The sequence below is a fragment of the Buteo buteo genome, chromosome 3 (genome assembly GCF_964188355.1).
Source record: "Buteo buteo chromosome 3, bButBut1.hap1.1, whole genome shotgun sequence".
Lineage (NCBI taxonomy): Eukaryota > Metazoa > Chordata > Aves > Accipitriformes > Accipitridae > Buteo > Buteo buteo.
The window spans coordinates 35,466,540-35,478,110 of NC_134173.1; the positions used below are offsets into that span (position 1 = coordinate 35,466,540).

The window sequence follows — 11,571 nt, forward strand, 5'->3', positions numbered from 1 at the left end:
CCTTCCAACTTTTTGGATGGGCGCAGGGCGCTGCGCTCTCGTTAGATCGGTGCTCTGCGCGCCGTCAGCCAGTCGTTTTTAGATGCAGCCTGGTGGCTTGAAAGGCTTGGCTTTAAAACACTTCGGCTGAGATCTGTGTGAATAATGGAAAACGAAATGTCCTTTGGGACCGAGCCCCGGCGGCGGCGGCGGCGCCGGCTGCGCGACACTGTCGGGAAGGCGCGGGAGGTGCGGTTTACGGTTCTGCCGTAAAGCAGCTCGCCCGGGCGGGCGGTCGCTGCCGCCCTTGGGAGGTGAGCGGACATGAGCGGGAATGGCCGGAGCAAGGCTCTGGAGCTGCTGCGGTCGCTGCCCAGGGTCAGTCTGGCCAACCTAAGGCCCAGCCCAGGCTCCAAAAAGCCGGTGAGTGCCTGCAGTTTGTCGGGTGGGTCGCCGGCATGCTTTCTCTCCGGCGGCAGGGCTCTGCCTCGGCAGCGGGCACGCCCGGCCCTGGTGGCGGCTGCCTCCGGGCTGTCAGAAGCCCTTTGGGGAGGCTGCGGCAGGCCCGGGAGAGCGGCCTGGCCAAAATAGGCATGGGAAGGCTGAGGAATGGGTGGCAGTGTTGTGCGTGTTGGCTCTCTTCTTGTCCTTTGTGTGCCTCGCAGCCGGTGTGAGTAGCCATCCCCACAGAGAACGGGTTGATAAGTGGCCCTGGCTAACCCTCAGAATGCCATCATTGGGGGGCAGAGGGAAACAGTAAAAAAAGTATGGAATACCAACTGTTTCTGGGATAAAGTAATACATTTGAAAAGGGAAGGTTAAAAGGCTTAAAAAGGAATGTGATGCCAGCCCACGATTCCTGTTACTACTGCTTTCTCGAGAACAAAACTAAACGTTGTCTTCCCTGTCTCCTTGTAGAGTGATAGAGGAGTAAAGAAAAGAAACCAGGATGAAACCCATCTGGTTTAGGGGAAATATCAGTGAACAGGGGGATGAGGTTCAAGGGCTAAAGTCATAGGAATAGAGAATCAGCAGGGAGCACCAAGCAGCACCTCCCTGTCAGTGCTTAAGGCTCCTCAGAGATGCCTACAGAGCTGGTGAGTGCTGCGTACTTGTAATCCCATAAACCTGTGACAAGACAAGAGAATGGAAATTCTTCCCCCCTGCAGCTCTTGGGGTTCCCCTGTAAAGTTACTTCACTTGGAGCTGTGTACACCCAGCTTGGCCAGGGTCAAGCAGAACTGGAAGAAGCAGCCCTCTACAGGACTGGAGTGGTGATTCTTAAGCTTTTTCAAACTAATCTGGCTATTTTCAGGCTTAGCATCCAGAAGTTGTGAGATAGTCTGAACTTGAGGTTTACTAGAACTGATGATTTCCTCATAGTGTTTGGTCTCAGCACTTTTTGTTTTTCAAGGTAGCTGTTGGTTTAGGAAAACACTTTTTTTTTTTTTTTAAATCTTGAAAGTAGAGGGATTTTTTATGTTCACTGGGTCTTTAGTAAGTAACTTGCAACTGCATCTAGGAAATGAGCATTCTTTTCCCCATGTTACTGCTAACTGTTTGCCTTCACGTAGAGTTTGTACAAGTGACCTTGGCTCTGTTTCTCTGGTATTTTTCTTTTGGTGTCTGACAGCCTTATTCTGTGATTAATGAAGTTCTCAGATAAGCAGATTTAAGAGCATTTGACTTCACAAACAGAAGTTGCAGCAAAAAAAAAAAAGTTTTGATTGGCTCTTTTGACAGTCTAAAATCTGGTCAGTGTACTGATTAGATTCCAGTTGTGACCAGATACTGTCAGTGTACGTGTGTTAACCAAAGTCACCATGTAATCTAGTGTGTGTATGGGCAACTGCCAGAAAGGGTGGGTGGGTCAGCTGCGCCCTCCATCTACCTCCAGGTGCTCACACCTGCTTTGTATTTTGTACTGCTGCAAGAGGTTGTGTGGTGAGCCAGAGCAGGGAACTAAACCAGTTGAAAACTAGTGACAAAAATTAGTTTTCATCTAGTTTAATTCCCTGACCTGTCCAATACAGAGCCACACAACTGCTTGTGTCAGCACAAGAGGTGCTGTGAGTAAAGAAGCATAGCCTGTGGGCTGGGGACAAGTCAGCTTCCTCTGGTGGCAGGGATGTCTAGTCCAGCACAAAACTGCACTTGAACTCTATACTATTTAGTATTAATACAGGTAAGCTGTGCATCTTAGGTCAGATGATATTTCAAATTAATTAATGCATTTTTTTCTCATGCATGTCCGTACTGACTTTTCTATTAATATTTCAGTGCATGTTAAGTGCTCCACAACTTTGGAAAACTTACAGACACAATAAAGAGCATAAAACATCCTAGTTTATGTCTTTGTTGTGTTAGGCTAATAATCAAGTACCATGATGTAATGAGCAGTTTTCAGACCTGCATTTTACTCAATACTCCTTGCTGCAGTCCTAACTGCATAGAGTGGTTTGTAGGATTAGGCGTGCTTGAAGTTTGGCTCTCTGACTGTTGAATACAAAAAATGAGAAATTGAAGGGGCTTATTGTAGTCTCTTTAATAATGAATTATTTACATTATTATTGATACAACAGTAACTATGCTGTGATTTAACCAAAGTTAGCTTATAGTACAAATACTGTTTAGAATGTGTTGCTTTACGTGTCTCCCAGCCTGACTGATTCACGTTGAGGAACACAATGGAGAATAGCAAATGTGTGAATTGTGTTGTGCAGATATGAGAATAGTTAGCAACATGACATTGCTCTTTCCACATGCATTTACACTCCAGTGAATGTTAGCTTCAATGGGAAAAACTTTGTAAGATCAAATGGATCCATCAAAGTGACGCACAGATGTGATCGTGCCTCTTGGAGCTGAACAGTGAACTCTACCATGTGCAGCATGGTGGCAAGGATTCTGAAGCTCCTGGCTCTATCTTATCCCTGACAAAGTGTAAGAAATCAAAATGAGCCTTAGTGCTGCACATTTTTTAGTACGTGAATTAAATGAAGTCATCTTACACAGAAAACTTGGTTAGTTAGGTCAGAGTGAGCTGGCACAGCTTCATTTAATAGTGGTCACTCCCAGCTGCTCATTTGGTCCCTTGGTTACTGCCTGTTTTGTAATCCTATAGATATTTGCATACCCATGAATTGTACGGAAGGGTGCAACTGACCTAGATTTTAATTTTTTTTTAAAAAAAAAAGGTTTTACCATTGCTTATCTCTTTGATCCCATTCACCATTTGGCTGTGCAAGTGCTTCTGCTGGCACAAATAAGAGGTGAGTGCAAGAAGATTGCTGAACTGCTACTTATGGCTGCAGTGCTACTTCAAAGTGCTCAGGGAACTAATAGCTTAGTATCACAGTCTTAATTTAAAAAATAATAAAGGTTTAAAATGCAATTTTCTCTTTTTTGATTTGTAGTCACTAGAAATGGCAACAGTTGCAGACTCTTTGGAAAGTCTGCATAGCATATACAGTCTGTTTCCCTGCCCCTTGAAGTACAATTGATTTTTTTATTTTTATTTTTTAATTTCTTTTTTCATTGTCAGTGTTCGGAAACTTCTGAGCACTGAGCAACTTGCTCGTGAAATAGGAGAAAATATCAATAGTAAATTCAGGAAAATTCTCTTAACTTGGAGAGTGCAGGTTATAAGAGGTAGGATTAAATACTAGTATTCATGTTATCACAATATGTGTTCATGTAAACTTTCAGACTCTTTGTGGTCCCTGCCTAGAGCTGTGGTCTGCAAAAATCACATTAACTGCTTTTCTGACTATTTTTCCCTGTAGAAAAGAGCTATCTCTTAATTTTTCCTGGAGAATCAGCATTTTGCTCAGTTGTTTATATCTCTGAGATCTTACGTTTTATAGATATTTATTTCCAAAGTAGTTGACTAAACGTATCATTGATTGTTTTCAAGGAGAGAAGACGTGGCCGTGGACGATATGGAGGTAGGAAGTGTGGTCGAGGTCACAAAGGAGAAAGACAAAGAGGAAATCGCCCCCGATTAGGCTTTGAGGGTGGTCAAACTCCATTTTACTTGGCCATACCAAAATATGGGTTTAATGAGGGACATAGGTAAGTTTCTTCACATTTACTCAGAAATTAATAGTTGTCTGCTTTTCTTGGATCTTCCTCCTGAAGCCAAAATCTAATATGCCAAACCAGGCCTAACTGAAAATGAGATATTCCTCTCAGACTGTTAGCTTCCTTACCAACAGAATGTTCAATTTTTTGTGAGATTATTTTTTTAATTAATTCACTTATTTGCTGTTGTTTTACAGCTTTGCTTATTTACCCTTTTCTTTGCATAATCCTTCATATGTAGCAGGCTACCCTTCCTCCTACAGCTGAGTGCCTTTTACCTCTGAAACCCCTCCTTCATATATGCTTGTTTCTTTCTGCCTGTCTGTGCAGCAGATAACTTAGTGAACTGACTGGGAACAGTCCCATTGACTTGAGTGAGGATGTTGGGCATGGAAATGTAATCCAAAGCCTTGCTTTGTTATTTCTCTTTGCTTTATTCACCTTAAGCTCTGATCTGCCGCTAGCCAAACAATTCTGCTTTTCTTCATTACTCAGCTTTTTTAGCCCTGCAACACTGGGGCCATGTCCATCTTCCAGCTTTTTAATGTTTAAAATTGTTCTTCTAACATGTCTTTTCTCCAGTCACTGTTCTTAGCTGGAGAGCTGTATGCCAGTGTTTTCTTCATTTCCTTCACTTACACTGTCAATTACAAAATTTTGATGTTTAAAAATTTTTTGTTGTTTAAAGCTGGTTTTGTTTCCTAAGATAGCATGTATGTTACCTGGGTCACTAACCATTTTGTTGCTTTTAGGTGTGGTTATGAAAACTTCTATACCCATGCAATACTCTTACAGGCAGTAGTAATAAAAACATGCCACCCCTAGCAGACTGTTCAAGAATGAAAAGACTAATGTGTATTTGTTTGTGAATTGTTAAACTTGCAGTTTGATTTCATGTTTCATTTGCTGATATAACTTCATCAAATAGCTGTGCTTTTCTATATTTCCATTCTTTATGCATGCAGTATAACTTACAGACCTGTCCTGGTTATTAAAGGTTTTCTCTGTGAGTCTTACTAGTTTTGAAGTGTGATTCAAACTGTTTCCAAGTACTGTCATTTTCTCCTGTTTGCTTAAGTTATTAAAAGAGTAAATGAGAAGCACTTTTGATAGCTGAAGACAGAGTGTAGATCTGCAGTCCTACAAAGGAAATGCTGCAGAATGCAGACGCTGAGCTTCTTATGCTAACAATGGTCACAAGTTCATGAATAACCAACTGCAAAAATCCAAGCTTCTGCAGTGACAAGAAATTAATAGGGTCTTGCTTTTTTTTAACCACATCTGACAGCATGTGGAAACAAAGAAAGTGCTCTGTAATTTCTTTTCAATGTTGCTTGCAAAATTTCAATGTCGCTTGCAAAATTTCAATGTTAGGCTATTGTAAATGTTTTTCTGGTGAATACTGTAAGTGCACTTGAAAGATGCTATTGTGGCAGGATGGCAGCATGCTGGACAACGTCTCTGCCTGTTTATCTTTACCTCTGTCTTCTTTCTGCAGTCGTGTTCCTCCACTTCTAGCACTTTTGCTCTTTTAGGAACTGTCTGACAGTGCAAATTCTGTTGCTTGTCTGTCTTAGCTTGCCGGTAACAGAGACAAGCTTCTTCTCAGTTTTTCTGCTTCCACTCACAAATTTCCTCTAGCAGTGGTCACACTGATTGTATGAGACAGTTTTGAGCATCAGCATAAATGGTATGCAGTAGGCATAGACACTGGGATTGGGAAAACTGTTCGAAGGATTGGTTTGTGTAGTAAAGTTAGAATTTCATAAAACACAAAAGTAGATTCTGCAGAAGCTGATGGCTATTGACAAAATATTCCAAATTCCTTTGGAGATATGGTTTAATGCATATTTTCTCAATATTTCTCTTCCCTGGTGATCTTTTGAGGAAGATTCCATTCAATACTTGAGAGATGTCAGGTACAGTGATAATGGACTAAAAAATCTTGTTGGATAGAAGCAAGCTATGCAGGAGCACATATGGCATTTGGCTGATAGCCTTTGACTAAATTTGTGGGGGAGAGTGTATATATGGTTTTGACTCTTTTTTTTTTTGTCGAATTTTCTGAATGTATCATTGAAGCTACCAAACTGGATTCCCTTTGAAGATGGTAGCTCTTTAGAATCCTGTTGACTTACCAAGAAATGCTGACACTTTAATTTCTTCATCTTTCTTGCTTCCTTAAACCAGTCAGCAGGTAGAGAGGTATTCTGGAGTAAATTGAGCTCAGCAACAGCAAAATGATTAATGTCATATCGGAGGTGGGGATGTGTGACCAAAGCTGAAGGCACAGTGGAGTCTTGGGGGCTGTAACTAGGGCTTGTATTTGCATTAAATTAAAGTTTTTGTTTATGGATAGGTGTGTTTTAAATGTTTACTTGGTAGTTCTAGGAGTAGGTAGAAAATAGAATACCGTGTGGTGAATCTCAGTTGACCAGTTCCTGTTAAAGCTTCAATTTTGTAAATGTCTCATTATTTTGTTTGGGTTTTTTTTTGCTTTCCTCTCCCCAGCCGCAGGCGTCAGTATCAACCCCTCAGTCTTCAGAGGCTCCAGTACCTGATTGATTTGGGCAGAGTTGATCCCATGCAACCAATTGACTTAACACAGCTCACTAATGCCAGAGGTGTAACAGTGCAACCTCTCAAAAGGGATTATGGTGTCCAGCTGGTGGAGGAGGTATGCATACATACTTTTTACTTCAGGCAGGATAAAGCCTTGAGTTTTCAGTTTTTCCATACCAGGCTGTCAGATTGTCCTTCCCATGTTTTGGAAGCATCTTTGCTTCTCTAAATTAGTTTGCTGTGGAATTTTTGTGATAATAAATCCACTAGAGGGCAGTGTGTGTTCGCAAAAAAAAAAAAAATCCAGGATGATGTTTTAAGACCTGAAAGACTACAAAAATTATAGTTAAGGAGCACATAACAAGAGGTCGAACTAGTATTTTAGAACAGAAGACTCAAATGTAGTGAAAGAAATGTATGAATATTTTGGAAAGGCAGAGGGGTGTTTTTCATTCAACCCAGGTGACTGAGTTAGAGCAATTTGTTTACCTGTCTTGGTGCAGGGAACAGACAAATAATAATGTTTTTGCAGGATTTAATGTTTCTCACAACTTTGCAGAGAAGAATGAATGTTTGTCCAAAAATACTCATTTTAATGTTACTCTAATATGTGTTGAAATTTACAGGGTGCTGATATTTTTTCAGCAAAAGTAAATATTGAAGTGCAGTGGGCATCTGAATTAGCAATTGCAGCCATAGAAAAAAATGGAGGTGTTGTAACAACATCTTTCTATGATCCAAGGAGTTTGGGTAAGAACTTCTTTTCATTTCTGCCTTTTTTTTTTCTTTTTTTTTTTTTTTAATGTGTGAAGATTAAACAATCCAAATCATAGTTTCAAACATAGTTATTACTGGAAAATAATCCACTTCTATTCTAAAAGCTTCAACAACGCGTTGTTATACAAATGTTGAACTGTAATGCATCCTCAGTTTTGCTTTTTTTAACCATTCACCTGTTTAGCCTTACCAGTGTTAGTAGGCATTTACCAATCAGCCAGTTAAAGAAATCCAAGTAGCTTTGTAAACAGAGGAACTAATAAAAGATTGTTTCTTTGAATTTTTGTCTTCTAACTTTCTCACGTGTTTAATAACACTAAGAAAATTCAGGAAAAAAATTAGGTTTAAAAACCACTGTGGACGTTTATATTTTTAATTTAAAATACTTTTCCAGTTAAAGTGAGGAAATAACTAAGTTACAAGCTCAGAATTATTCCAGTCAAAATGACTATTGTTTTCAGAACACTTTCACTGAAGAACGAGGCTTTGCTTTGCTTGAGGCTGCATCCTGCCTAATATTCATTCATGCAGTTTTTATTGACAATAATGGAGCTTTCATGTATGAATGAGGCTGAGAACAAGAGGAATAGGCATTTTTAGTGTGCAAAATATGTTACCCTGGACTGATACAATTTTGCTTTTTCCAGTCCAGAAAATAATCAAAATATTAAGGTTAAAAGGATCTGGAATGTAATTTGCCAAATTCAGTAAAACTTGAGGAGGAGAGGATAGTCTCACAATGATTAAATAGATGCATGTGCCATTGATTCTTATTTAAAATACTTACAGAAGCACTAAATTTGACATTTGTTGGTACACTGTGTAAACAGCCGTGCAAATGCATTGCTTCTAACCTGGAAGTCAGTCCTTTAAATAAATGGTGGCATATAGCTTAGTTATTGTGTCTTTCCAAAGTGGGCATTCTAAATTTATTAGAAGTAATGATTCATCCAGATTGTCACTATAAATATCAGTTAAAACAGAGTTGTTTGTTTGGTTAAGTGCAACTTGTAAACCACTATCTCATTCTCAGCAAGATTATTCTTAAGGTTTGGGTTTTTGCTTGATGCTTTTTAATAAGACTATAATAATCTATTTAGCACAAAATACTAAATAAGAAGATGTCATTTAATGTCTTTAAATATGTATTATAAAGCATAGTATCTAATTTTCTTTCATGTTCACCCACAGAAATTTTATGTAAGCCAGTAGTATTTTTTCTGCGTGGCCAGCCTATTCCAAAGCGAATGCTTCCACCAGAAGATCTAGTCCGTTACTACACAGATGCCAGGAATCGTGGTTACCTGGCAGATCCATCTAAGGTTGCGGAAGCCAGACTTGAACTTGCCAAGAAATACGGCTATGTCTTACCAGACATAACGAAGGATGAGCTCTTCAAAATGTTAAGTGCACGCAAGGATCCTCGACAGATATTTTTTGGTCTTGCTCCAGGATGGATCGTAAACATGGCAGACAAGAAAATTCTAAAACCAACTGATGAGAGGCTGTTAAAGTACTATAGCTCATGAATTCAGGACTGGAGACAACTGCAGGTGTACAGGAAACATCTGGGTATGAAATAATGGATACGAAGTGGTGTTTGTTTTTTTTAAGACTCCTGTTACACTAGACAAAACATAAATTTTTGTTTATGTAATCTTCTGGTGTAGCTCTCAACTTCTTTATTGTCATAATACAGTGTATGAAAAATCTTAACGTTTGGAAACAGTGTAGAGTCTGACATAAAGAGTGTTCGGGCACTTTCTCTTGCAATGATTTGCCAGTTATTTTTTCAGACAAAATGTTTCAGTGTTGCATTTATTTCAGAGGATGATTCCAAAGAATAACTTGACCTAATAAGTAGTTTATATTACCCTCTCTCCCCAAATTTAAAATCAGAAACGTGGCAGTACAAAACTAGTATTAGTTTTACAATCATATTACATACCATTTTCTAAAACATAATGTTATCTTGAATACCTCTAAGAGATAGACCATCTATTTTTAGATGGGGAAAATTAAGAACGACCAGAAACAACAAAGTACAGAGGAATTTATTAACCTCTTCAATTCCACAGCAATATTTTGGATTTTGCCATTGCCATCAATAGCACTAGAGCTTGAGAGGTCTTGATTTTTGACTTATTTCTTCAGATGGATTTGAGAAAGACAGGGTGTGCAGTTTAAAAGAACTTTCTAAATTTAGGAGGAAAAAAAAAAAGCTATCTTAATCATAGAATCATAGAATTGTTTAGGTTGGAAAGGACCTCTAAGATCATCGACTCCAACTGCCAACCCAACACCACCATGCCCACTAAACCATGTCCTGAAGTGCCATGTCTACATGTTTTTTGAACGCCTCCAGGGACGGTGACTCCACCACTTCCCTGAGCAGCCTGTTCCAATGCCTGACAAATCAATGGCTTTTATTTTTCAAACAGAATTTAAAACTTGTCCAGACACAAATGTGATGCCATTAATAAAAATGCATAGCAAAATCAAGAGTCAAAGAATATTAGACAGTGACAGTAGATTGTGAAGGATGGGGATGTGATGGACAAAGTACGCAATTGGATTCAGTTTTCAGCTTGATCACAGATTGCATATATGACAGTGGACAAATGAATTTAGATGTTGTGAAAAGTTATGAAGAAATTATTTTTATGGGAAACAGTGTTTTAATCACACCAACTTGATACAATCTTGAAAAATATTTTCCAACAAATGTTTGTTTCGTCAATCTCTCCAGAATACTATACTATTACTATGCAAGAATATTCTAGGTTTCATTCTAGGAAGCTTAGGATTGGGCATTTGGGATGATGAACTGTCGTGGTTTAAGTCCAGCCAGCAGCTAGGCACCATACAGCTGCTCGCTTACTCCCTTCCCTCCCACTAGGATGGGGAGGAGAACTGGAAAAAAAGTGAAACTTGTGGGTTGAGATAAGAATGATTTAATAACTAAGTAAAAAAAAAAAATTACTAACAATAATAAAATAGAATAATTGTAATGAATAAAATAAAGAAAAAAACAAGTCATGTACAATGCAGTTGCTCACCACCTGTTGACTGATGCCTAAGCAATGATCTGCCCCCCTGGCCAACTCCCCCATTTATATACTGGGCATGAAGTTTTATGGTATGGAATATCCCTTTGGCTAGTTCGGGTCAGCTGTACTGGCTGTGCTCCCTCCTGGCTTCTTGTACACCTGCCTGCTGGCAGAGCATGGGAAACTGAAAAATCCTCAACTTAATTGTTGCTAAGTAGCTCTTATCCTAAAACATCAGTGTGTTATCAACATTATTCTTGCACTAAATCCAAAATACACTGTACCAGCTACTAAAAAGAAAATTAACTCTATCCCAGCTGAAACCAGGACGTGAACCAAGCAGTAAATTGGAAGATGAGAGAGGAGACTTAAGTTAATCTATCAGAACTTGCTCTGACTCCTCAGAAGTTAATGAGATGCTTCATAATTACATGAACTTTAATGGAAGCTGAATTTGGCTTTAAAATAAGGATAATTTTGTTAATAGGATGCAGGAAATGGTGTGGAAGACCAGAACACAAGAAGAAGTCTTGCTTTCCAATTTTCATGTGCCTTGGGAAATGCTACTTAAGGTTTTCTGTAGCTGCCAAACCATCCCATCTCCCAGGGAAAGCCCTCTGAGTGCCAGAATCTCATGTTTCTCCTGTATAACACCTGTATTTCACTGATGTGCCTCAGCGTTGGAGGGGGTAAGAAAAATAAATTTAAAAGATCTTCTTTTTCTTTCAGAAAATACCAAGAAGTGGATGAATTTTGTTGGTGTTTGTCAACCAGCCCAGATTTTTGCTTCACTCAACAAACTGCCTTGTCAATTAATATGAGCATCTGTAATCACAAAACAAAATAAAACAAGTTTTCTATTCTCATGCTGTTTAAAGAATCTGAAATCCAGAGCTTAACAATGGAAAGTTACTAATTTTTGACAACTTATGCTTCAGCTTCTATTGTTTGTTGTTAATATGGTTTAGATGCTATCAGTAATGGTTGTTCTCCTGACTTGTGGTTTAAGTATAGGTGAAACAGCAAAACAACACCAATATAAAATTGGATTGTGAATAGCAGGAATTTGGTCTTAGTGGTGTTAACATTCATATTTTATAAGGTGCACAACACTTTTTTG

The 11,571-nt window shown here is 39.0% G+C and overlaps 1 protein-coding gene across 1 annotated transcript; it reads left to right on the top strand.

Annotated features, from left to right (window-relative positions):
- The first annotated feature begins 225 nt into the window (after nucleotides 1-225).
- MRPL15 (mitochondrial ribosomal protein L15) lies at nucleotides 226-11,317 on the top strand. Its single transcript, XM_075023300.1, has 6 exons — nucleotides 226-402; nucleotides 3,896-4,053; nucleotides 6,574-6,739; nucleotides 7,251-7,374; nucleotides 8,593-8,973; nucleotides 11,181-11,317. The coding sequence occupies exons 1-5, from the start codon at nucleotides 304-306 to the stop codon at nucleotides 8,928-8,930; spliced, it is 885 nt and encodes a 294-aa protein (XP_074879401.1). The 5' UTR covers nucleotides 226-303; the 3' UTR covers nucleotides 8,931-8,973; nucleotides 11,181-11,317.
- Nucleotides 11,318-11,571: the final 254 nt, after the last annotated feature.

Bases quoted from the DNA above. Each gene is read 5' to 3' on its own strand.
- MRPL15 (XM_075023300.1), top strand. From the start codon at position 304: ATGAGCGGGAATGGCCGGAGCAAGGCTCTGGAGCTGCTGCGGTCGCTG. The intron at 403-3,895 runs GTGAGTGCCTGC...ATTGTTTTCAAG, and splicing joins GCCCAGGCTCCAAAAAGCCG to GAGAGAAGACGTGGCCGTGG. The intron at 7,375-8,592 runs GTAAGAACTTCT...GTTCACCCACAG, and splicing joins CTATGATCCAAGGAGTTTGG to AAATTTTATGTAAGCCAGTA.